The following is a 23,116-nucleotide window of genomic DNA, read 5'->3' on the forward strand; positions in this document are numbered from 1 at the left end:
TGTCACCTTTCTGTTGTTGCTGCTGCTGCTGCCAAGCCAGCAGTCACCACTGCTCCACAACCCCCTCTCTCTCCCCAACCCAGTGCTGGCTGCCAGAAAGCCAGGTCACACAGCTGTGCATGTGAGCCGGGCCCTCAGGAGGAGAGCCTGGGTGTGCAGTGCCTCCTCCTGCCACGTGCCAGAGAAGGAGGGAGGGACTCCAGAGGCAGCAGCCAACCTCATATCTGTGCTAATGGAAGGAGAGCGAGAGAGAACAAACCAGGACATGAACTCACCCAGGCAGCGGAGTGTTGTATAAGCTCCTTCTTGGCCAACAGGAGCCCCAGGAATCAGGCTCCAAATCCTACCAATTCATCCTGATATAAACAGCTTCAATTCTCTTCTTCAACCTCCTGTATCTTTCCTTCTTGTGTGAGTGCAGTCATGTTTCCCCTGCTCATAAAGAATACTTTGTAAATTGCAAAACATTCTTTAAGTGTTAGTTGTTGGCTAACTCCTGCCCCAGTCTTCGATTTAGGGAGGATAGGCTGTCTCTACCTCTCTGTTCTAGTAAATGGGGGCTAAGAAGGGGATGACTTTCCAAGTAAGAAACGTATTTGCAGCTCTCATCAAAGAACTTCCTCCAAGGCTCATCCTAGGGTAGAGAGGAAGGCCTGCAGGGATTCCAAGAAGTGCCAAGGCAGCTGGTGAGGATTTTTCTGTGATTAGTGAGATATGGTCAGTCTTTGTCTTTAGGCGGCTCCACGTGAACACCAGGGAACCTGGAATTGAGTCCCAGCTTTGGCCCTGCCTTGCTGCATTACCTGAGGCACCTGCTCCAGCTCTCTGGGCTTCATTTTCCCTCTCGGTAAAATGGAGATGCAGCCTCCCTTGCCCCCTCCTTTCCACTCAGGGGTGGGACCTGTGAGCGGATGAGGAAAGCCACCCTCAAAGCCTTCAGAGTCTGGGCTCTCTCTTGGGTGGGCAGGGATCCAAAACAAAGGACCCTGCTAGTGACGCTAGGTGTACTTTGGGCTCCCCAGGATCATTGAGCTGAATGGGCAGAAGCCACCTCTTACCTACAAGCGCTTTCAGGCCATCATCAGCCGCATGGAGCTGCCCAAAAAGCCAGTGGGCTTGATGACCTGCCAGCAGATGGACAGCTGCAGGGCCGAGATCCAGGAGAACCATGACGAAACCTACGGCGTGCCCTCCCTGGAGGAGCTGGGTACGTACTTCCTGCCCAAATCCTCTTACACTGGCACTTCCTTTTGTGTAAAGTAATTTATTGGGTTTTTTCTCTTTGTCAAAGTAAAAGCATGCTATTATAGAAAATTTAGAAAATACAGAAGTGGAAATAACAGTCACTATTACTCCACCACCCAGAGATAACCACTATTAATTTTGGAGTATGTCCTTCCAGTCTCTTTTCCATTCATACTCGTACGCGTAATCTTCTGTTTCTAGTTCTTGCCTCTGTTTTTGCGCTTTCCTCTCTCAGACAATATAGGCATTACCTGGTGCTGGCATCAGTGGGCTTCTCAATACCAGGATAACTAATAGTGCTTCTATTGCATGCAGGTCTGTCAGCCCTTCAGGTTACTGACTACACCCTTCCTCCCCCCTCCCCCCCCCCACCATCTTTTGACATGAGCAAAGTTATTAGCCTTTCTTACCTGAAAACCACAGTTGCTGCCAGCTATTCTGAAAGGGTGACAGGTCCATGATTTTTCTCACCTGCCTGGAATGATGAGGGGCTGGAACAGGGAAGGCAAGGGAAAGGAGAGAAAATAGTGACAGTGGGAAGAGAACCAGGATGACATAGTAAACACTAAAACTTTAAGGATTATCTCAGCTCCAATAGCACCAAGACCACTGTGATCAGTTCTCACAGAATTCAAAGAACAGGCTAAGGTGTTCAGACTTGCTGAGTTCTCACTGAAATGGCCTGACCTCCAGTCCTGTGACCCATTCCTCCTCTTGTAGGGTTCCCCACCGAAGGACTTGGCCCATCTGTCTGGCAAGGAGGAGAGACAGAAGCTCTGGCCCGCCTGGATAAGCACTTGGAACGAAAGGTATGGGCCCTGTTTCTGAGCCACAGAACTGCAGATGCTGATACCCATGCAACAGGGATACAGGTTAGGTTCACGTCCCTTAATGCCTTCTTAGCTAACACTGGTTTAAAAATGAAAAATCCTCCTGATGGCAATAATACCACCAGCAGCAGCACCATTTGGAGAATACTTACCATGTGCCGGTAACTGGGCTGAGCATTTCTGGGTTAAGCACCTGCTTGTGTTATTTCCTTTAATCTTTCCAACAGCCATACAACGTAGGTATTAAGCTCTCCATTTTATAGTTTAGGAAGTTGAGGTTTAGAGAGGCTAATAATGTAACTTGCCTGAGGTCACATAGTAAGTTGTAGAGTGAGACCTTGTTCTTTGTGATTCTAAAGCTTAGCTACATCGCTTTTCTTTCATCCGTGGGGAGGTTCCCCTTACTAAGAGGGTATTTGGTCAGTTAAGACCATAAGATTAATTATTTCGAGTTTATGTCCTCCAACCTTTTGCTGGGTCTCCTCCAGGGCACTGATTTCCATTTGTTTGGGCACAGAGAGCAAATGGCCCAACTCCCAGTGCAGTGGGAATTGGTAAGGGGAAGGAAAGAGGCCAAGACCCCAGAGCACTCCTCAACAGTGTCACATGGCCCTTGCCACCCTGCTTGCTAGAGGAGCAGAGAAGGTTCTCATGACTGAGGACAGTTGGCTTCTCATTTCCTGCCCCCTACGGCTGGCTTATAGACTGAGTCCTTAAAATCACAACTTTTTCTGTTCCTGTTCCCATGGCTAGGCATTTTGCGCAGCAGCAAGATAACAGTGGGACAAGAAGGCCAAGGTAGGCCTACGTGGGAAGGTTGTTTTCCCAGTCCTGGAGGTGCCTAGCCAGGAGTGGAGGCCCAGCAACTTTGATTTTCCCATCTGGGTGCTACCGTCAGCTGGGGCCAGAAGCAAGCCCCACAGACTCGAAAGAATGACGCTTGATGTGTAAGGGCTATGAGGGACCAGCTGTCTCTGTCTACACTGGGAGATTTAACTAGAGATTCTTGGGCTCACTTTGGAGAAAAGGGGTAGGCCAAGGAGCCAAAGGGTAGAGATGACAAATGGGATAGTAGGAGTAGAATAAGACTTAAAAATGTAAAGCATTAATCTATGGCTCCATGATTTAGAGTTTTTATCACCTTAAAAGCATTTTGTAGCAGAATGCCACTTAGATCACCAAGTCGGGAGCTCCTTTCCCACACACTCCTGGAGGGCCCTCTATCAAGGGCTCTTCTGTCGTGAACCCATTCAAGACTCAGTGGTGGCCAGAGGAAATAATGTATTGTACACATCTGGGAGAACAGAAGGTGCCAGATGAACAGGAGTTGAACCTGACTTCAAGAGGTTTTTTTTAACTTCTTCAGTTCTCCAAATCTGAAGTGAGCATCTACTCATGCCAAGATGTAGCTACTAGAAGGACTGCCAAACAAAACAGTCATGGAATCTGTCTCCAGAAGCACAGTCTACTGAAGATGACAGACATTGAACAAGGAATTCTAGATGTCCTAAGGTTTAGGAAAGAAGAGGTCCAGAGAGCATAATGGGGACAAAGAGCGTGAGGGTACTACTAATCAGTTTTTGTTTGCAAGCTGGCTTTTGAAAAAGGGTTTTTTTTTTTTAACTCACATACCCAAGAGTCTAAGGCGTAGCCCTCTGGCATAGCTGCATCCAGGTGTCCAAAGAATTCTGTCAGGAATGCATTCTCCATCTCTCAGCTCGACCTTCCTCTATGTTATTTTATTCTCAGGCAGGCTTTCCTTGAGTAGTGGTGAAGGTGGTCGCCACAGCTTATTTTCAGTCTGTTTAGCAATACCACAGGAAGTTGTGTGCCTCTTCTCTAAAAGCTTCAGGAGAAGTCCTGAGGAGTATTTTCATTGGCCTGGCTTGGGTCCTGTGTCCCTGACTCAGTCACTATGACCGGGAATTGGGGTGCATTGTCTGGCCAGACTGTCATCACAAGTCCACTCCCAGAGCTGGAAACTTGGTTTAGCTCCACTTTACCCACTCGGACTGAGATTAGGGAAGGCTGGTTCTCTGCACAAAAATTAAATGGTGTTATCAAAAAAGGGGAGGTAAATTATATGATCTTTACCACTGGGTTTTCGAATAGTAGGTGAGGGCAAGTATCTTCTGTAAAAGTATTCTGTTATTAAATGAAAGGGGAGTGATAGGGTTAGAATAACACCGTTTTGCAGCCCCCAGTGATAACATGTTATGCATTAATGACTGTTAACACCATGAAGAGAGACAATCAGGCACTGCGTGCCCCATGTAGTCTCACCAAAGGATCAAACCTGAGTCCAATCCAGTCTCTGGTAGCAGCCACCGATTTGCAGATGGTACACAGGACAGGGGGGCATGTTGTACTTCACCATAAGTGTGCAGTTGGCAAAATCCAGATTGTAGGACGCTACACAAGTCAAGTAGCGTTCTTCCAGAAGAATGGAAAGGAAAAGAAAGAAGTGGCAGGAAACATGTAGATTCAACGTTTTTTAAATGACCAGGACTAAACTGTAATACCTAGGGATGCACATTTAGGTGAAGAAAAAAGAAAGCAGCTACTTAAGAATGCAAAGAATAACTGTGAAAAGATGATGCCATCCTTTTTGAACGTGCTTTACAGAAGTAGAAAAGTGTAAACATTTCAAAACTGCAGGAAGTGATTACTATAAATGTTGGGGTAAGTGTTATTTATGGGGGGGCTGGAGGGGACTGTTCTGGGGTGGGCACAAAGACTTCTGGGGTGGCTGGCAAAGTTTTGTTTCTGAAACTTTGGTGGCAGTTGTGTGAGTATTTGCCTCAGAATAGTTCATTAAGCCACATATTTGTGGGGTTTTCTGTATCTGCGTTTTATTTAGAATAAAAAGATTTATTTTTTTAATTTTTTTTTTTAATTTTATTTTGTCGATATACAATGTGGTTGATTATTGTGGTCCATTACCGAAACCTCCCTCCCTCCTCTCTCTCCCCACTCCCACCCATCATTGTCCTTTCTGTTTGCTTGTCGTATCAACTTCAAGGAATTGTAGTTGTTATGTCTTCTACCCCCGCCCCATTTTTGTGTGTGTGTGTGTGTGAATTTATTTATTTATTTTTAGCTAAGAATAAAAAGATTTAAAGGTGGGGAGGGGACGGATGTGAGTCAGCAGAAACACCCAGTGTCTGTTAGAGATACTTAATACCTCAGGGACTACCTGTGAGGAGGTGGCCTGTAGGTTGAGACTTAAAGGAAGAGTCACAGTTAACCAAGTAAAGGTGAAGGGAAAGGCAAACAGATCCGCATGTGCAATGGCTGGTGAAGTTATGCTTAAAAATGGTGCTTAAAGCAGAGTGGCAGGAGACAGAGCTGGAAGGTGTAAGCCATGGAAGCCATGTTTAAGATTGGGACTCTGTCCTGAGAGCAGCAGGAAGCCAATGCTAGTACTGTCCTGAGGAACAGTCATTCATAAACGGTCACTCTGGTCCCAGTGTGGAGACTAGATGAAAGAGGGATGAGAGTAGATGCAGGAGGCCGGTCAGGAGGCTGTCACCTTTGTCCAGTCTAGATATGATCTTAGCCTGAACCAGGTTGGCAGCAGCAGGGAGTAGAAAGAAAAAGACAGATTTGAGAAATATTTGGGCAGTAGAATCAACAGGACTTGGTGAGGGGGCAGTCAAAGGTGATGGCCAGGCTTGTGCTTGGACAGCTAGGTGGAAGGCATGCATTTTCTGAGCTAGGGGAGGCCACTGGAAGGGTAAGCTTGAAGAAGAGAGCAAGTCATGCTTGAGGCAACTGGATGGAGCAATCTGGGCTAGAGCTACGGACGTGATTGTCTGCAAAAAGACAATGTTGGGAACCATGGGACTCGATGAACTCAACAAGGCACACAGTTGGCTGGAGGACCTAGGACAGAGCCTTAGATGCCCACATTTAAGTGGGGGGTAGCAGAGGTGGAGCTGACAAGACACTGGGAGCATGTGGAGTCACAGAGGCCAAAGGAAGGGAGGAAATGGAGACGGGAGTGGTCAGCATGGTGCGGTGCTGCTGAGAGGTCCAAAATACAAGGACAGAAAATGCCTGCAGGAGTCAGTGGCATGGAAGCCACAGGAGACTGGTGGGAGCCAGAGTGGTGAAAGCAGAAACCAGACAGGTGGTCCAGAAGTGGAGGTGGGGTGAGGGACTGGAGAGAGGTTGGGTGCGAAGGAGGGAAGAGGACTGGGTATGGAGGCCCACAGGCTTACCAGAGTCCTCTGTTTGTGTTTTGCTTTGTTTGCAAAGGGGAGAGACACAATCATTTTTCCAATGTTCTTCGAGTGAAAACTGTAGAGAGTGAAAGGTTGAATGTGCAAGAAAAGGATGAGGGGAGGGCTCCAGAGCCAAGAGGAGGCCTTGGCCTTGGGCAGGGTCACAGGAGGGGAGGAGGTGGAGGAGTAGGTGGCATGCAGGTGAGTTTGTAGATTTGGTGGCTGAAAGTTGAGGCATTTCCCACCTAATGGCTTCTGTTTCCTTTATCCTGAGGAAGGGAGGCCATCTGCTGAAGGGTTGTGGGGAAGTGTGGAGTGGGGGGCTTGAGGCGGTGTGTAGTTTGTGAAACAGTCATCATGGAGCAAAGGTGAGGGTGTTAGGAATTGAGAGAGAGAAAATGGTTATTAGATGTAGTGGGAAGAGACTGGAATCTGGAGTCAGAAGCCTGAGTCCCCCCCAGCCCTGTTTCTTACCATCTCCATAACCTGAAGAGAGTGACATAACCCTTTGAGGTTAGTGTCCTCATTTTCCAAAGGAGTTAGTGATAAATGCTGCCGCAGAGGGTTGTTAAGAGCAGCGGGAGTGCATGGAACAGCTCGTGGGGAAAGGGAAGTGCATACTGGTGGCCAGCGATGATAAAACAAGAGCGGGGCTATATGAAAAGTGGCCCCAGAAATGAGTGATACTCTTGGTCCTCAGGAACAGGATGGGAGCTCTGTCCTTTCTCGGCCACTGACGAACAATATGGCAAGCCCCTGAGTGTCCATGATGTGGCAGCAACCTCAGGGGCCCCTGGTGACCAGAGCAGGAACTGGGATAGGAATTTATTTTTCTGCTAAGAAGCCTTTTTTCCTTTCTTCTGTCTAGAGTTTGTTCAGTGCTCTTAGAACCCTTTCATATCTGTCATTTTATTTAATTCCCAGGAGTTGGGAAATTTTGTTCTCATTTAATAGATGAGATTAATAGAATTTAATAGAATAGATTTAGTAGCTGAGGGACTAAACAACTTGTTCATGATCATACCACAAATTCAAGGCGGGATAAGATCACGGGCCTCCTTGTTCACTGTGGCAGTGGTTCCATCTCAGAAGCCACCGGCATGAAGAGTGGAATAGCATGGTGTTCAAGTGCTCACTCCTGGCTTTCCATTCTGTGACCTTAGGTGAAGATTCCTTAACCACCCAGGGCCTCAGTTTTTTCCAATGTAACAGCCAGGCCTTTCCGTTTGTCACCTTCCCTTTCTGCTGCAGGCCTGGGTTGCTAACTATGAGAGACCCCGAATGAACGCCACTTCCCTGCTGGCCAGCCCCACAGGCCTCAGCCCCTACCTGCGCTTCGGTTGCCTCTCCTGCCGCCTCTTCTACTACCGCCTGTGGGACCTGTACAAAAAGGTGAGGGCACAGGGAGTCCTGCTGGGCCTGTCAGCCACCTTGGAAAGGGCCCTCCCGCTGGCCCTGGGACAGGCGGGCTGGACCATGGGTCCTGGAGGTGCTTAAGTACATGTACAGTACAAAGGAGGTGGGAAAGAGTCGGTACCCAAGAGGTGGCAGAGCCAAGCACAAACCTAATCACAGACCTAAGTAAAACCAGATTATCACATAGAGCAGGACAGTTAGAAAAGCGGGCCTCAGACGTGACCCTAGAGGTGGCAGATCTGCTAAGAGCAGGTGGATGGGACGAACTTCTGAGGTGGGAGGCAGGCAGGGGAGGCTGGAGCCAGAACTGAGCTGAAGAGTGCTGCTGCCTTCTGGGGGGCTGTGTCCAGAGCATGTAAAAGGGGAGGCCTCGAGCAGCAGTTGCCCATCTGTGCTGGAGGAATGACCTGGAGGGGCTGCACGCAGGACTGTGCTGTTCAGTCAAGAGGAAAATAACCCTGGGTTAAGGCATCCCCAGAAGGAGAGAAGACCGCAGACCCAACATTCAGAGTCATAAGATTATCCTTGTGTCTGTTTTTTAGTGTTATTTCCCTGTCTTTGCCAATAGCAGGATTTTGTGGCACAGGTTAGCTTTGTCAGTTTGGCAGATAGTCTTGGGATTTTAGGAAAATCATTTGCTTGGCGTCTGATCTCTTAATTCCCTCATAGCCCCAGATCCACGCTGTTGTGTATAACTTATTTAGCCAAAATCTAGACTGAGTATTTTTTATGCACGCTGGTGAGAAAACTCCCTTCGACTTTCTGGAGTGGAGCCGAACAAGAAACCCTGAGGACAAGGATCATGACGACTCTTGTCCTGCAGCGATGTCCCTTCCTACTGCCCAGCTCTCTGAAACCTTTGTTATTGCTCAGAGCAGTGGCTTGGCACAGGCAGGGCCTGGGTGTTGAGTCTGCAGGCATACTCTGCTGCTGCTTCTAGGGAATAGTCCCTCTGCATGTCTGGGGAGGTTGGAGCCACTAAGTTTGTGGGGGCTCCAAAGTCCTTTGTGGAAGAGGCCTAAGTGACATGGGGCTGAGAGCTGGGCAAGTGTGTCTATCCATGTGCTACCCCCACCACTCAGGTGAAACGGAACAGCACACCCCCCCTCTCCCTGTTTGGGCAACTCCTGTGGCGAGAGTTCTTCTACACCGCAGCCACCAACAACCCAAGGTTTGACCGCATGGAGGGGAACCCCATCTGCATCCAGATCCCCTGGGACCGCAACCCTGAGGCACTGGCCAAGTGGGCCGAGGGCAAGACAGGCTTCCCTTGGATTGATGCCATCATGACCCAACTGAGGCAAGAGGGCTGGATCCACCATCTGGCCCGGCATGCTGTGGCCTGCTTCCTCACCCGTGGAGACCTATGGGTCAGCTGGGAGAGCGGGGTCCGGGTAAGTGATCTCCTACTGGGAAGTGGGCCTGTACCCTTTGGTCAGGCCCAGTAAAGGGAAGCCAGGCTGGTGGATGGGGTGGGATCCCTGTGTCCAGGAAATTCGCTCCAAATGCTCCCTGCTCACCCTCAGCAGAGGGTCTTGGCTCTCTTCTCTGTGGGGCACTGCAGTGACTTGGGAAGAACCATGGCAGTAGGCCCCTAAGGAGGCTGGTTGTCTCCTTCTCCTATCCAGGTATTTGATGAGCTGCTCCTGGATGCAGATTTCAGTGTGAACGCAGGCAGCTGGATGTGGCTGTCCTGCAGTGCTTTCTTCCAACAGTTCTTCCACTGCTACTGCCCTGTGGGCTTTGGCCGCCGCACGGACCCCAGTGGAGACTACATCAGGTGAGTTTTTCTGGCTTCTGACCACTGTGGCCTCCTCCTAGGATGGGATACCTTTGGCCCTTTGAAAGAGTGTTTAGGTATGCTGACAGATCATCCCATGTGTATGTTTCAGACGATACCTGCCCAAATTGAAAGGGTTCCCCTCTCGATACATCTATGAGCCCTGGAATGCCCCAGAGTCGATTCAGAAGGCAGCCAAGTGCATCATTGGTGTGGACTACCCACGGCCCATTGTCAACCATGCTGAGACCAGCCGGCTCAACATTGAGCGAATGAAGCAGATCTACCAACAGCTCTCACGTTATCGAGGACTCTGTAAGGAGCTACTACCCCTCCCACCATCTCTTAGCTCAATGCAGGGAAAGCACCTGCAGGCTCAGAGGGGATAGATGGGGATTTCCAGATATTACTTGCAAAGGGAGACTGCCTTCCAGGCTATTAAGTTGACTTGAGTCAACACAGGGGCACAGGACATGGCAGGCTAGGCTGGCTTGGGCCTCCCTGAGTAGTTGTGGGGCAGTGGGAAGAGATAGAACCTGAGTGTCATGGTTCTGTCCTCCCCACCTTCTTGTTTTCTCTGGTCCCACAGTCCTCTGCAATCCTGCAACACTACATTCTGATTACTCCCCGCCTCTCCCCAGGTCTGCTAGCATCTGTCCCTTCCTGTGTGGAAGACCTCAGCCACCCTGTGGCAGAGCCCAGCTCGAGCCAACCTGGGAGCATGAGCAGTGCAGGTGAGCAGCGGCAGCGGGCCTCCCATGGCCTCCTGTGGCCTGTGCCACCACTTCAGTCATTCAAGGCTGAGGCCAGAAGGAGTCCTTGTTGCCTGATGGAGCTTATATTCCACCTGGGGCAGACAGGTAGTAAGGGAACCAAGTAAGATCATTTCCAATAACACGTGATTTGGGGGGAAATAAAATTGAGTGCCTTAATAGAGAGGAGCTGGAGAAGGAGGAGTTCCTTTGGGTTACTTTAGATTGGAACAATCTGGGAATACCACTCTGAGCAAGGACTCAAGTGATGAGCAAGAGCCAGCCCTTCCAAGAACTAGGAAAAGAACATTCTAGGCAAAGGGAATAGCAAGAAAAGGCCCAGAAACAGGACTGAGCATAGCCCATTCAAGGAACTGAAGGGAGGCCAGTGTGGCAGCATATCTCACCACGCCAGGAGCTGGAGTAGGATGAGGACGAGATGGAGCAGGAGCAGTGGCGGGCAGGTGCGACGTCTGTAGAGAGGATGAGGATTCTGTCTCCGTGTACTAAAGGGTGGGCAGCAGTGCAGACTGAGGGCTTAAAAAACTCCCCTGCCTGCTGTGTGGAGTGGACAGTGCGGGACAGAAGTGAGTACAGGAGGCAAGAAAGGAGGTGGCTGCAATCATCCACACAGCACAGACAGGGTGTTGGCCGCAGAGAGAATAGACAGGTTTGCTGCATTCTCAACCTCCTCCCTCCGGCTTTGGGGTAAAGAGCAGCAACATGAGACAGCAAGAACGCCAGGGGGTTCACTCGTTTGCCCAGCCAGGCTGGCCTCATGGCCAGGCGCCCTGCTGTTTGTCCCTCTGGAAGGCCAATCTAGGGTTGCAGAGGGAATGCCTCACCTTGAGAGCAAGGACAGTAGACAGACCAAATCAGCCTCGGTCCTGGAGGCCATGGGATTTGGGCCCAAAAGCTGGCCCTGCTGCCAGCAGGCCTAGTCGTGCTCTCCTCAAACACTTCCAGGCAAGGTCACTGCCTAAAGGAGAGCTGAGAAGCAGGTCTGGGGAGCAGTATACTGGCTTTCCATTGATGAGCGGGCTCCCTATCCCCTAAAGAGGGTCATCTTGGCTTTATGCACAGTCTATGTGACCCCTTGACACACTTCCCTGCAGGCCCAAGACCAGTGCCCAGTGGCCCAGCATCCCCCAAACGCAAGCTGGAAGCAGCTGAGGAACCACCTGGTGAAGATCTCAACAAACGGGCCCGGGTGGCAGAGTCGACAGCCCCAGAGCTGCCAAGCAAGGACGTCTGAGTGAGTGACAGCAGCTTAGAGTCACCTTTGGGAAAGAAGATGAGAGAGAAGTGGGGCTCGGTTTGGAAATCATTGCCCTGCCAGCTGAAGGTTAAAACACTGCAAAATCGATTAAAATCTGGTGGGGACTCTATGATTTTTTAGGATATCAGCTCAAAAATTCTACCATTCTTACTTAGATACCTTATAAAATTTAAAAGAAAATTAAAAAGTCAAGTCCTTTTCTTTCTTTGCCAGCTAAGGAAAAAAAGGTGTTTGGGGCACTTTCTATGTATTAAAGTAAGTCAGATCCAACAAAAAGGAAGCAGAGCCCTGAATGTGAAGCTGTGGGGAAAATGGCCCGATGGCAGGGTCCAAGGCTGCTTGCTCCAGGCTCCCTGCAATCCCCAACAGGCTCTGTTCTGTAGGCGGGCCAGCGGGGGGCAGCACTGACCTTCAGAAGATAGGGCAGGAGCCGGGCTGTGCTTCACTTAGCCCAGCCCCACCTAAGGACCAGCAGATCCGGTCTCCCGATCACCTTTGTCTTTTTTACAGCCACTCCCCCATTCTCACCTTCTGTGTGGCTTCAGCTCCGTGCTTCCCTATCAGTGCTTGTCTTTCATGGAAGCCTCCTGAATGTCATTTAAAAAGTGGCTCTTTCCTTCCTCAAAGCAGGAAGGGCCTTTTATGCCTTTCTTACAGAAATGTAAATTCCTGTCCTCTCTGAGTCATCATCTCAGGCTGTTCCTTATGTGCCATGTCTGCATCATTAGATTGGAGGGTGATTTTTCTCCATGGAGTTGATCGGTTCTTTTTTCTAAATCCCTCTCACTTCAGGGCCAGGCTGGGGCCATCTGGTTTGAGTGTCTAGGTTTGTATGCATAGGGCGTTGGCCAGCGTTTGATGCTTATACCCTTTACCTTTACTGGGCTCTTTGACATGGACATTGCTGATGTACAGATTTGTGCCGTCTTGTTCCTGGGGGTACCAACAACCTTAGATACTACTCTCTCCGTTATATCTTAGGTCTGTGATACTAAGCAAAGTTCATTCTGTTTTACAAATCTGGAACTTGCCAGGCTGATGCTGTGATTTTCAAGTAAGAAGCCCAAAGAACAGAGAGGTTAAATGCAGGTGTCAAGTTTGCTCAGTAAGCTAATGGCATCCAATCCAGCAAAAAATTGTTGCCAGCAGGCACATAAGGAAGGGGGAGGATAAAACATAAATTATGGTATGACGTCCATCCACAAGGATTTAACAGTCTGCTTAGGAAAAAGAAGACAAATAACCTGTAATTCCTAGACAAATGACACATTCTCCAAGCTTGTCCAAAGAGAGCTCTTGGTGGGTTGCAGTGATCGAGGAACATATCACAGAAGTTTACACTAAGGTAGGATATTGAAATATGAGTTGGATTCAGGCCATGGTGAAGGCATTTTGGACAAGAAAAACAGCTTAAAGTTTATGTGATCTTACACAAATTACTTAACTGCTATGAGACTCAGTTTCCTCTCCTATAAATTAGACTGTTGCAAAGATTAAATAATTCAATTTATATGTGTCAGTTAGGTATGTGTAGGACTGCAAGTAATAGAAAACCTGACCACTCTGGCTAAAATAAATGGGTTTCTTTTTCTTACTAACAAGAGGCCCAGAGGTGGGGGTTGCTGGTTTGGGTTTGGTGATTCAACAATGTCAGAGCCAGTTTTTCTGAGATTCTCTTGACCAGTCCTTTGTGGTCTCAAGGTGGGTGCTACAGCTTCAGCTGTCAGTTCCTCATTCAAAGCAGGAGAGGGAAGGAACAGCAGGGACAGCTGCACTCATTCAATGAACATAGATCAAGTGTTCACAATTTGCCAGGCACCACTCTAGGCATTGGGAGTATGGTTGTGAACAAGACTGACAATGTCCCTTCATGTTTGGGTGCACATTAGTGGGAGGAGACAGACAATAAGTAAATAGGTGTTTAAAAGTCGAGGAGCCATAAGTGCTATGAAGAAAAAAATAAAGTTGGATAAGAAGGTAGAAAGTAAAGGTCAGGGCACAGGAGAGGTTGCAGTTTTGTATTGGTCAATGGTCCAGGGACCATATTTTGGGAATCACTGACTTAGACCAGTCATATCCATTGTCAGGGTCAGGCCCATGGCCCCCTAAACAAAATTTAGGCTCTGTTAGCTAAGAAGTATGGATGCTGATAGACAGCTGACAGTGTCTGCATAATAAGCAAGACAGCCCAGTGCCTGGCTGATAAGCCCTCAGTAAATAATAGTTATTGTAGGTATTGTTATGATCATTGTTTTAGAAGAACTTAAGGTTACAATAGTGTCTGATCATGGAGGGTTGTAAATGTCAGGCAGATGAGTCCCTTGGTGTACTCTGGCAGAGTGAAGAAGCATTTTGGAATAGGAATGGTCAAACTGGCATTTTTGGAAGATTAAGTAGGCATTGGGCTGGGACCTGCAGAGGAAAAGGTTGGGGAGTGAGAGCCAGTTGAGAGGCTGTAACCTTGATTCCAAGTGAAGACATTACAAAGGTGCAGAGGTAAGCAGCTGTCTCTTGCCTTGCAGTCCAGGACATTGTCCGTCAGCCTACTGGGTGGGATCCTGCAGCCTGATTCGCAGAGTTTACTGTGTTCTTAATCAGTGGTTAATTGGGCAATTAGCCCAGCCTAGGCTGAAGGTTGGAGTGGAGGCCAAGAGGTCAGGACTTGGGCCACTTCCCTCCAAGACAGACTGGGAAAGAACGCCCCTGAGAGAAAAGACCACACTGTGGTTCACACTGTGCTGGAGGTGGCATCTAGGCCTAAAGATGTTTAGCATCTTCATTGGTGAAACGGTGATAATACCATCTTGTAATGGTATTACACCTGCCCTACTTGTCGAACACACATGTTAGGGAAAGAAAATGAAAAACCACACATGAAAAATCTTTGATAAGTAAAATGCATCATGCAGATGAAATCGCATTGTCATCTTGCACATGCTTCTCAGGGTGTCTTTGTGTGTGATTGTTACTTGAGTCAGAGCCACCACCCTGGGCTGCAGCTACATGGCCTAAGTTGATAAAGTATTATATGGGGGGGGGAGCTTGCCCCTTCCTCCCCCCTTCCCTCTGTCATTTTTAGTTGTGTGACTTTAGGCTGGATACATAACATTTCTGAGATGCTTTAGAGGTAAAATGCGAATAATCAATTTTTACTAGCCTGAAGGCTCCATCCTGGACCTTTTGAGGTCTTGTTTAGCTGTGAGCTCTGTAGTTTTGTGATTCAGTTATTTCTAATGCCTCAGGCCTGTGGCAATGAACAAGGCGGGGACAGTCATTTACAATTTAAACTGAATTTGTAGAAAAACACATCCCAATATCAGTAGGTTCCATGCCTAGCTCAAATCCACACCAGCTGTCTATTCTTCATTTAGTTTTATTTCACAGTGTTCACTAAACTGAAAAACAAGCCAGCCCCCAAATTGCTATCAGATCAGCTGGTTCCTCATAATCCCCAAAGCTGCTGACTGCTCAGGATTCCATTAGCCCGGAATTATGCACAGATTTCTCTCCAATTATTTTACCACAGGGGGAGAACAGCTCACGTGTTTCACTTGCCCTTCTGCTGGTACACAGTGATCTGTTGAGAGAAGCCCCACTGAACACAAAAGGTTCATGGCCGAGGATCACCTTTTAACCCTCCCCAGCCTGCAGTTCACCAGAACTTTGTTAGCCCTGGGGTTTCATTGAATAAAACCTGACTTCTGGAATCTCTTTGTTGTCTCTCACACTTGTTTAGTTATATACTCCCTCCTTCTAGTGAAAGGCACTGGCAATCCGTAAAATGCTATGTGGTTAGTGGAAGTGGAGACAGTGTGGCATGTGGAAAAGAGCCCCAGCTTTACATTCAAACCAGGGTCTGCTTCCCAGTCCTGCCCCTCGCCTCCTGCGACACTTCGGCGAAGTTGTCTCACCTTTCATTTTCAGTTCCCAACCTGCAAATGAGGAGTTGGGACTCAGTGTTCCCTAGCACTTTCCCTGACTCTTAATAAGTAGTTGTTGACTGATGGATGTCTCTTCCATTTGTATGGTACAGAGAGGGTGAGGGTGTGATTGACATGGGAATGAGACTGAGCTAAGAGCTTCAGCTTTGTACCCCATCCAGCCCAGCTGCATCTCTTTACTTCCCTGGTCCCACCTTGGGAGCTGGTAGCAAACCGTCTGCCTTTCTCAAGCTCTTGGGCTCTTGTGCCTCACCCAGTACGGTGGGGAGAGGGAAACATTGAGACCCAGTTACAGTCTCCAGTCTCCTCCAGGCCTTCAGCTGTTGTGGGCCCCTCTTACACAAGCTCACGCATGCACATTTGTACACACACCCCTCCAGGGCTAGGGCCATGGGGAAGCGTGGACTTGCAGATTTGGGTTTCTTGGTAGCCTCTAATAGCTGGGGAGGGGTGTGAAGGCCAAGGTACCCAAGTGGCCATCCTAACACTGGGGAGGTGCAGGGGAGGGAGGCAGTCATAAACTCACTTTTCGTTCCAGCTGCCTCTGTGTTTCTTGTATTAATGACAAGTTGAAAGAGTTAGACAACCAAGAGATTGACTTTCAGTGCGTGTTTTATAAGGTGATTTTTTTCCCTTGGTGCCTCTCCCCTGGCTGCTGCTCCCTTTCCTTTAGTGCTGCTGTCATCATTTTCCTGCAAGGCCTCATTTGATTTCCCCAGTCCCCCTTTCCTGCAGACGTATGCCCTAGCTTGAGAACAAGCACAAGGGACCATCTAGTTATCTGCTGATCAAGCAGCTTGAGTGACTAGTTGAACAGGCCTTTGACTAGCTTCGTAGACAAGGACAAGCTGATTGTTCTAAACCTTCGTTTTCTGTGTTGATGGCTTTGAAACCATCATAGCAGGACTTGGGCAACTGGGGCCCGGACTGAGGCCAGGACTCTGCCACCTCCCTTCATGACCCTGCCCAAAACTAACTCGTGGCAAGTCAATACAGGTCAAGTTTTGATCATTACATACACCCGGCTGCACCTCACCCCCTTATCTTCTAAGCTTAGGCACTGGTTCTCCAACCCTTTTTGGGTTACCACCCATCTGGTGAGTCTGTTGGAGGAAGGAGCCTGTCCCCAGAAAACTGCACATGTTCACACACACAGAATAATGTACACATAACTCCAGAGTCTTTGTGGCCTACCCCTGAAGCCTATCCTTGGACTTCTTAAGGGTCCAGTAACCCCAAATTAAGAGTCCTTGTTCTAGGGAATCTTCAAGGACTCTTTGTCTTCCCTCTTCCCTGAAGATGGAGAAAACACAAAAAATGGAGGTGTCGGGTCAGGAGGACCTGTTGTAGTATATTCTCCAATCCTGAGATTTTTCTCTTTCTGAAGAATAGTCATCTCTTTGGCTTAACAACAGAGGCCAGAGAGAGACCCGTGCATGGAATATATACTCACAGTCAGCATGTTTCAATAAACTTATTTACCCCGTAGTAACAAATATATATATTTGTAGAAAAAAACATATGGTCAGGTTATTACTGTACAAGCTTAAAGAGGAAAATTTTTGAAAATAATGCACATTTTAAAGAATGAGGCACTCAATACTGGCCCGTACAGGTACCCACTCCTGTGTTCACTCTTTATTTTGGCCAGCTTCTAGATAAATTATCATCATCTAGATAATATCTTCCGATTTAGCATGTAGCCTTAAAAGGATTGCATATCCCAGAACACTGATTTTGAATCCTTATTTCTAGTGTCTTTGACTTTTAAAATGATTTTCCTTTTTCTAATAACATCTTAACTTTCATTTATGTTGCTTAGATATTGGTCTTTATGCCACCATCTTGAATTTCTTCTTTTTATATCTTCTAAAAGTCTTAATGAGCAATCCTGTAATACAGAGATTACTTACTGGTAAAAACACGGGTCTTGCAATCAGACAGATGTGGATTTTCCTGTCTTTGCTCTGCCGCTTATGAATGCTATTGTCTTGGACAAGTTACTCATCCTCTCTGATTTCAGTTTTCTAATCTATAAAAATGGAGGGTATATCTTCAAAGTTAATGGGATCACAAGTTATATTAGTCTTTTGGGGCTGCCATAACAAAGTACTACAAACTGGGTGGCTTAGACATCAAAAATGTATTCTCCCACAGTTCTGGAGGCTGTAAGTCTGAGATCAAGGTGTCGACAGGGTTGGTTTCTTTCAAGGCCTCCCTTCTTGGCTTGTAGATGGCTATCTTCTCCCCATCTCTGCACATGGTCTCTCCCCTGTCTGGGTCTAAAATTCCTCTTGCTATAAGGACAGCAGCCGTATTGGATTAGAGCTCACCCTAGTCACCTCATTTTATTATTATCTCTTTAAAGACCCTATCTCTAAATATAGTCACATTTGAGATACTGGGGGTTAGGACATTACTTATGAATTTCGAGGGGACACATTCAGCCATAGCCCAGTGTGCAGTGCCTCACCCACAGTAAGTGCAGTAAGCCTGCTGATTGCTATTATCTGCCTCACCAGTGCTTAAACCGTGCAGACTGATGGAGTGCTGCTTGTCGCTGTAGACTCTCAGACACACTAAACCTAATACACAGGCAGCCCAGCATGACGACGGGCTTCCCTGTTCGCTGTTATCAGGGATGAGGCTGTTTCTTCCCTCTGCCCTGGATTCAGGATATTATGCATCTTTAAAATGAGTTATCACGTGTCTCCTCTCTCCCTCCTGCTCATCTCGACCTTCTAGCACTGCGCCAGGGTTCTTTTCTCTATATGTGGAAATGTGCTCACCTGCCAATTCTAAACCCAGTCACTTTGCCTTACTCTTCAAAACTACTGGTCCCAGCGGGCTTCTCTTCAGCCATTTTTTTTTTTCTGATTCTTCATCTCTGACAGCAGCTGCTGTGCCTTGATTCAGAAACTGCCCTTGTCATATCTGAGGAAGTGTCACCCAAGGCTTCAAGTGAGTCTTCCATAGCCTTGTCCTCCTCTTCCTCTGCTGCCCTCTACCCTGAGTGGAGGGTCTGAAGGGGAGAACTCGTCCTGCATCAACACTTCAGAGGGGCAGTATTCCATCACCACAGGGGCATCCCAGCAACAACCTGTCCCCAGGTACTGTGACACATGCAGCTCACTCTTTTGGCTCTTCCTGGTTCTAGTCTGAGTGTCCCCAGAGAAGCAGCCAGAGGAGCTTGTGTCCCTGGGCACCTGAGCAGCCTCCTGAAAGCTCCTTTCGCACTTGTTTTCTCTTCCAGCTGCAGAGCCGTTGCTCCGTGAGTAAAGTCTGAGTGCCTGAGCAGCCGCCATGGCAGCAGAGTGCAGCCTGCGGAGAAGCTGGTCACCGACAGAGATTGAGCAACGTGTGTGCGTGTGTGTGCACGTGTGTGCGCGTGTGCAGAGGAAGGAGTGGTGTGCCTGTTTGCGTGTTCATGCATCTGTTTACACTCTCGTGACCCTGGAGGTTGCCTGGACTGGAGACCTGCCTATAGCACGCTTCGCCACAAGTGCTGTTTCCCAGCCTCAGACACAAGGCTAGAGGTCATGGCAGTGACTTTCAGCCAGCACATGTCCCTGTGAGCCAGCTGTCTTGTCTGAAGAGAACGTAGTGGTGGGACCCTAGCTGGGATTCCGGCATCTGCCTCCCTACACCTCTCTCCTTTCTCACATCAGACTAAGGAGCAGAAGGGCGACATTTTAAACTTTTTTTTTTGAAGCATGGGATTCTAGAGGCAGCCAAAGTCCTACTGACTTCCCTCTTTCTGACCCTAGAGGCTGGGCAGGCTTAGCCACCTGGCCTCGCTTCTTTCTTATTTTCAAATTCCCTGCCACTGTGGCCTCCAGACCCTTCCTTGGGCATCTGGGACTGGGCACAAAACTGTAGACAGATCTGAAAAGTTTTCACCATCGTACAGAAGTACCTAGATACCTGACTGGAGTGCTGTGGGCCCAGTTCTGTTGAGAGTAGCCTCAGACAACCACATCTGCCTTTTCAGGGCTTGGAACCTAAGGTTAGGAATAGAATCCCAGCTCTCTCACTGTTATTTCCCCAGAGGCTAAGAGCCAGCCTCAGAGCTTACCCAGGAGCTGCAGAGGGGCCAGGGTCAGACTGGGGGCCTCTACCAGGAGGAGACCAGGTCCCCAGGTGGCTTAAGGCCCCCTGGCTCCCCTGGCCATGCTCCAAGGCACCACAGTGCTGCCAGTGAGGATGACCAACACCCAGCAGGGAAGCCATTCTAGTCTTTGTTTTGTAGGTTTCCAGGCTGGCCTGCCCCAGCCTGGTTAGCATCCAAGCTGCCTTGTCAGCTACCCCAGTAGCTGGGCTCCAAGGACTCAGGCAGAGGGACTCAGGGGTGGGGACTGCCAGGGGCATTTGGCTAACGTCCAGGTAGAGATCACACCAGCACACCATCCCTTCCAGAAGCAGCAGGTGGGAGTTTTGACCCAGAGAAGCCAAACCTTGCGTTCCAGGAGTGGCCTGTGCCTCCCACCACCCCTCCCACTGTCAAAGACTTGTGTGGTGAGAGACATAATGAAAAAAAAGGCTGCGTTCAACTGGAGCAAGTCTTCCACCCTGTGGTCTGCACTTGAGCCACAAAGAGTGTGTGTGTGTGTATGTGTGTGTGTACACGTAGCTGAGAGGCTAATTTCTGTGTGGATTTTTGTCCTCACATGTAACATTAAGCTGGCCTCTGGGCCTTTTCCTTTCTACCTCCCCTGTGAACTTTCCTAGCCTCAGAGCTGTTAACTCCCTTGGTCCCAGCCCTACCCTACACTGTCTTCTGTCCTCAGACCAGAACCCAGGGGTCAGGTTCCTGTCTCCTACAGCTGTTCACCATATTGACAGGCTTCTTCCTGAGATGCCCTCAGGTTTTCTCAGCCAGAGAGCTGCCTTTAGAGGCCAACCATTGTATGTATGTCACCCTCACTAGAAATGTCCTGTAGTAATGTGGGGTGAGCAGAGCACAGTTGATGGTGTGTATTTAGAGCATGAGAGAATCAGGGGCTACTGCCAGAGGGAGAGAAGAGGGAACCTGAAAGGGCGAGTCTGAGAAACTGAGAAGGCCCAAGGCTGAGAGCCAGATTCAGTATTTATTAGTAGCACCTTCAGATACTGGGCTGACTCCTTTTCCTGCCTATTTGAATATGGCTCTCTTCCCAAAGGTACAAGTTGGCAGGACCACCTCCCTCTACTTCTCCACCATCCCTGGCATGCTGGCCCATTCCCAAGACAACCTTCCAGTGGAGTGGAGCAGTCCACTCCCAGAGCCAGGAGGGGCAGGGTGAAGAGGAGTGTCTAGTGGCCTGGGGCTCCTTGATGGTTTCATGCCTCCTTTCTCCAGCCCAGGTGGTTTTGGAAACTACCACAGAGCAATGCCACAAATCCTGATCCAAGGGCCAGCATGGGGAAGAGATGGTCACAGGCAAAATGCACTTTATAGAGATTTTCTATTGCTGGGAAGGTGTGTTTCTCCCACAGTTTGTTTCTGGGTATTCACTTGTTTTATAAACATCTGATCTTGTCTGAGTAAAGTTGTACTGTTGTCAATCTTGTGGGAGATCTGGGGACTGGGGTTGGTAAGGCTGACCCTGAATGAACCTTAGGCCAGACCATCTGGGTTCTGCTGGAACAAAGAGCCTGTTCTTTCTCCTTAAAGGGTGTAGGCTCCTATGTGAGCAAACAGAGTAGACCAGGGACAGCTCCAGAGCTTGGTCAGAATTGGGGGTCAATTGGCCAGAACGATGCAGAGCACTTTGGGCCCAGAGTGAGGCTCCTGAGTGCTATCTTGCAGTGACCCAGCCTCGCAGGCGACTTAAACTGCTCAGGCTGGGGTCAGTCAGTAGCAGGGCCCTCTCCAGGCCCTCAGTTCATCCTTTACCTTGGTGCAGCCATTTAAGCTGCAGCCACGTGGCATGGAGAGGATGCAGGCCCTCTAGCTCTGGCTAGGTGGTCAAGATCCTCCACCGCCCAGCCCGGGGCCCACATGCTGGCTTTGTCTGGATCCCTCTGACCAGAGAATGGCCCCTCTCTGTGCAGCAGGCTTTCCAGTTGGGGGGCCCAGCCTTGGACTGAGAGCTTTGTTAGCCCATGCCCCAACCTCTTGTGGGAAGGGACTCAGGCAAGGCCCAAGAATCTCACAGTCCGCTGCACAGAGAGATAAGGCAAAAGGGGAAGAACTTGACTTGGGGACTTGTCTCATTCTTGGGTCGGCTTTGAAATTCCTGGTGGCCGCCTTCCCACTGGGCCTGCCCTTCCCTCTCTCCCTTCTCCTGGCCTCTCTTTAATGTGGCTTTGGGTTGGTCCTGGATCTAAGGTACCTTTGTTCTTGAGCAAAAGGTTCTGGAAGAAGGTGTTGTCCAATACATACACTCCTGATATTCTGAGGATGCTCCTTAGCAGAGACAAGTACATATTTTGAGGAATAATCATTAGCCATGATGGCAAGACTGCTTCCCTGGGAGGAAAAGCCAGGCACCATAGCAGCAGATGGTTACTGTGGGAGCCTAGTGAAAGGGGCCTGAGCCAAAATAGCAGGAAAGGTAAAGTCGCCACCCCTCTGGGCCCCAGGGACAGAGAGAAGGAAGGCAGCCAAAGCCTTTGGCTCTGGGCACTGGGATGTTCTCATGGATGGGGATGGGGGGTTGCTCACTGCAGGGTGAGTGCCTAGAGCTCCTTGCTGGGTATTAACATTGATAGAAGAGGGGCCAGCATGACCAGCTGGCAGTCCAGATTTGCAAATAGGTTCCCACAGGCTGAAAAACAGTTTGTTCTGCCCCTTCTTCTGCCCTGCCCTGTGGATGACAGGGTCTCTGAGGTTCTCTCAGGTGGCCAGAGAAGTCAGTGAGGTTTGGCACATGGCCCACCAAAGCTGGGGCCCTGGCCTTGGCAATCCATGCTCTATGAAAGAACTGGAGGACACCGGGTCCTGAAGGCCCAGAGGCCCAGGGTTAATCCTGAGGGAAGAGAAGAGCAAGAGGAAACCACAGCCCAAACCTAGCAGAGGTGGAGGTGCTGGAGGAAAGAGAAACAACAAGAAGAATCCCAAGAGGTCAGCAGTGGGGGCAGGAGGAAAGGCCCCAAGTCTTAGAATGTGAAAAGGCAGCTCTGGGGTGTCTGTGGGTACAAAAGAGGGGTGCTCTGCAGGAAATGCAGTTGAGGAGCTAGGTGAGAAGAGAGAAGGCTGAACAAGTCCTGACATGAGAGAGGTGGTGATGAGAGACTGAGAAGCCAAGAAGAGGGCTCAGTTCACCATGAGTAGCTGTTTGGGGCAGAAGGGGGCTTGGGTCAATCTTTAGAGGACACCCTGTAGGTAGAGTCCTTGGGAGGATTCCCTCAAGGTAAGGGGACAGAAATGGGGTGAGGCCTGGATCCCAGTGGGGTGTTGCCGATTCCCGGTGGCAACACATTTGTATTACATTTCAGCCTCAACTACCATGAGAGGGACTGTTGTTATCCCCATTTCACAGATGAGAAAACCAAGCCTACGGACTGTGAAGTCACTAACGGAAGGCCCCACTGCATATTCACTTGTGCAGCCAGGTTGTGAATTCACACCACCCGACTCCACCCTTATGTGCTCTAGGAATCCAGTCCTAACACCCTCCTTTCTCTGCCTTCTTCCACGCCCCTCGTTTCCTGCTCACTTTCTTT

The 23,116-nt window shown here is 49.1% G+C and overlaps 1 protein-coding gene across 1 annotated transcript in view; it reads left to right on the top strand.

The window, feature by feature from the left end:
- Positions 1 to 20,997, top strand: part of CRY2 (cryptochrome circadian regulator 2) — a 32,395-nt gene extending 11,398 nt beyond the window's left edge. The window contains exons 4-12 of the mRNA XM_063093488.1: positions 1,023 to 1,207; positions 1,966 to 2,054; positions 7,553 to 7,693; positions 8,800 to 9,111; positions 9,346 to 9,497; positions 9,610 to 9,812; positions 10,139 to 10,231; positions 11,365 to 11,504; positions 18,723 to 20,997. Coding sequence (XP_062949558.1) covers positions 1,023 to 1,207; positions 1,966 to 2,054; positions 7,553 to 7,693; positions 8,800 to 9,111; positions 9,346 to 9,497; positions 9,610 to 9,812; positions 10,139 to 10,231; positions 11,365 to 11,504 — 1,315 coding nt within the window. The 3' untranslated portion in view covers positions 18,723 to 20,997. The remainder of the gene's footprint in view (positions 1 to 1,022; positions 1,208 to 1,965; positions 2,055 to 7,552; positions 7,694 to 8,799; positions 9,112 to 9,345; positions 9,498 to 9,609; positions 9,813 to 10,138; positions 10,232 to 11,364; positions 11,505 to 18,722) is intronic.
- The last annotated feature ends 2,119 nt before the right edge of the window (positions 20,998 to 23,116 follow it).

This window comes from Cynocephalus volans, chromosome 4 (genome assembly GCF_027409185.1).
Source record: "Cynocephalus volans isolate mCynVol1 chromosome 4, mCynVol1.pri, whole genome shotgun sequence".
In the NCBI taxonomy this organism is placed as follows: domain Eukaryota; kingdom Metazoa; phylum Chordata; class Mammalia; order Dermoptera; family Cynocephalidae; genus Cynocephalus; species Cynocephalus volans.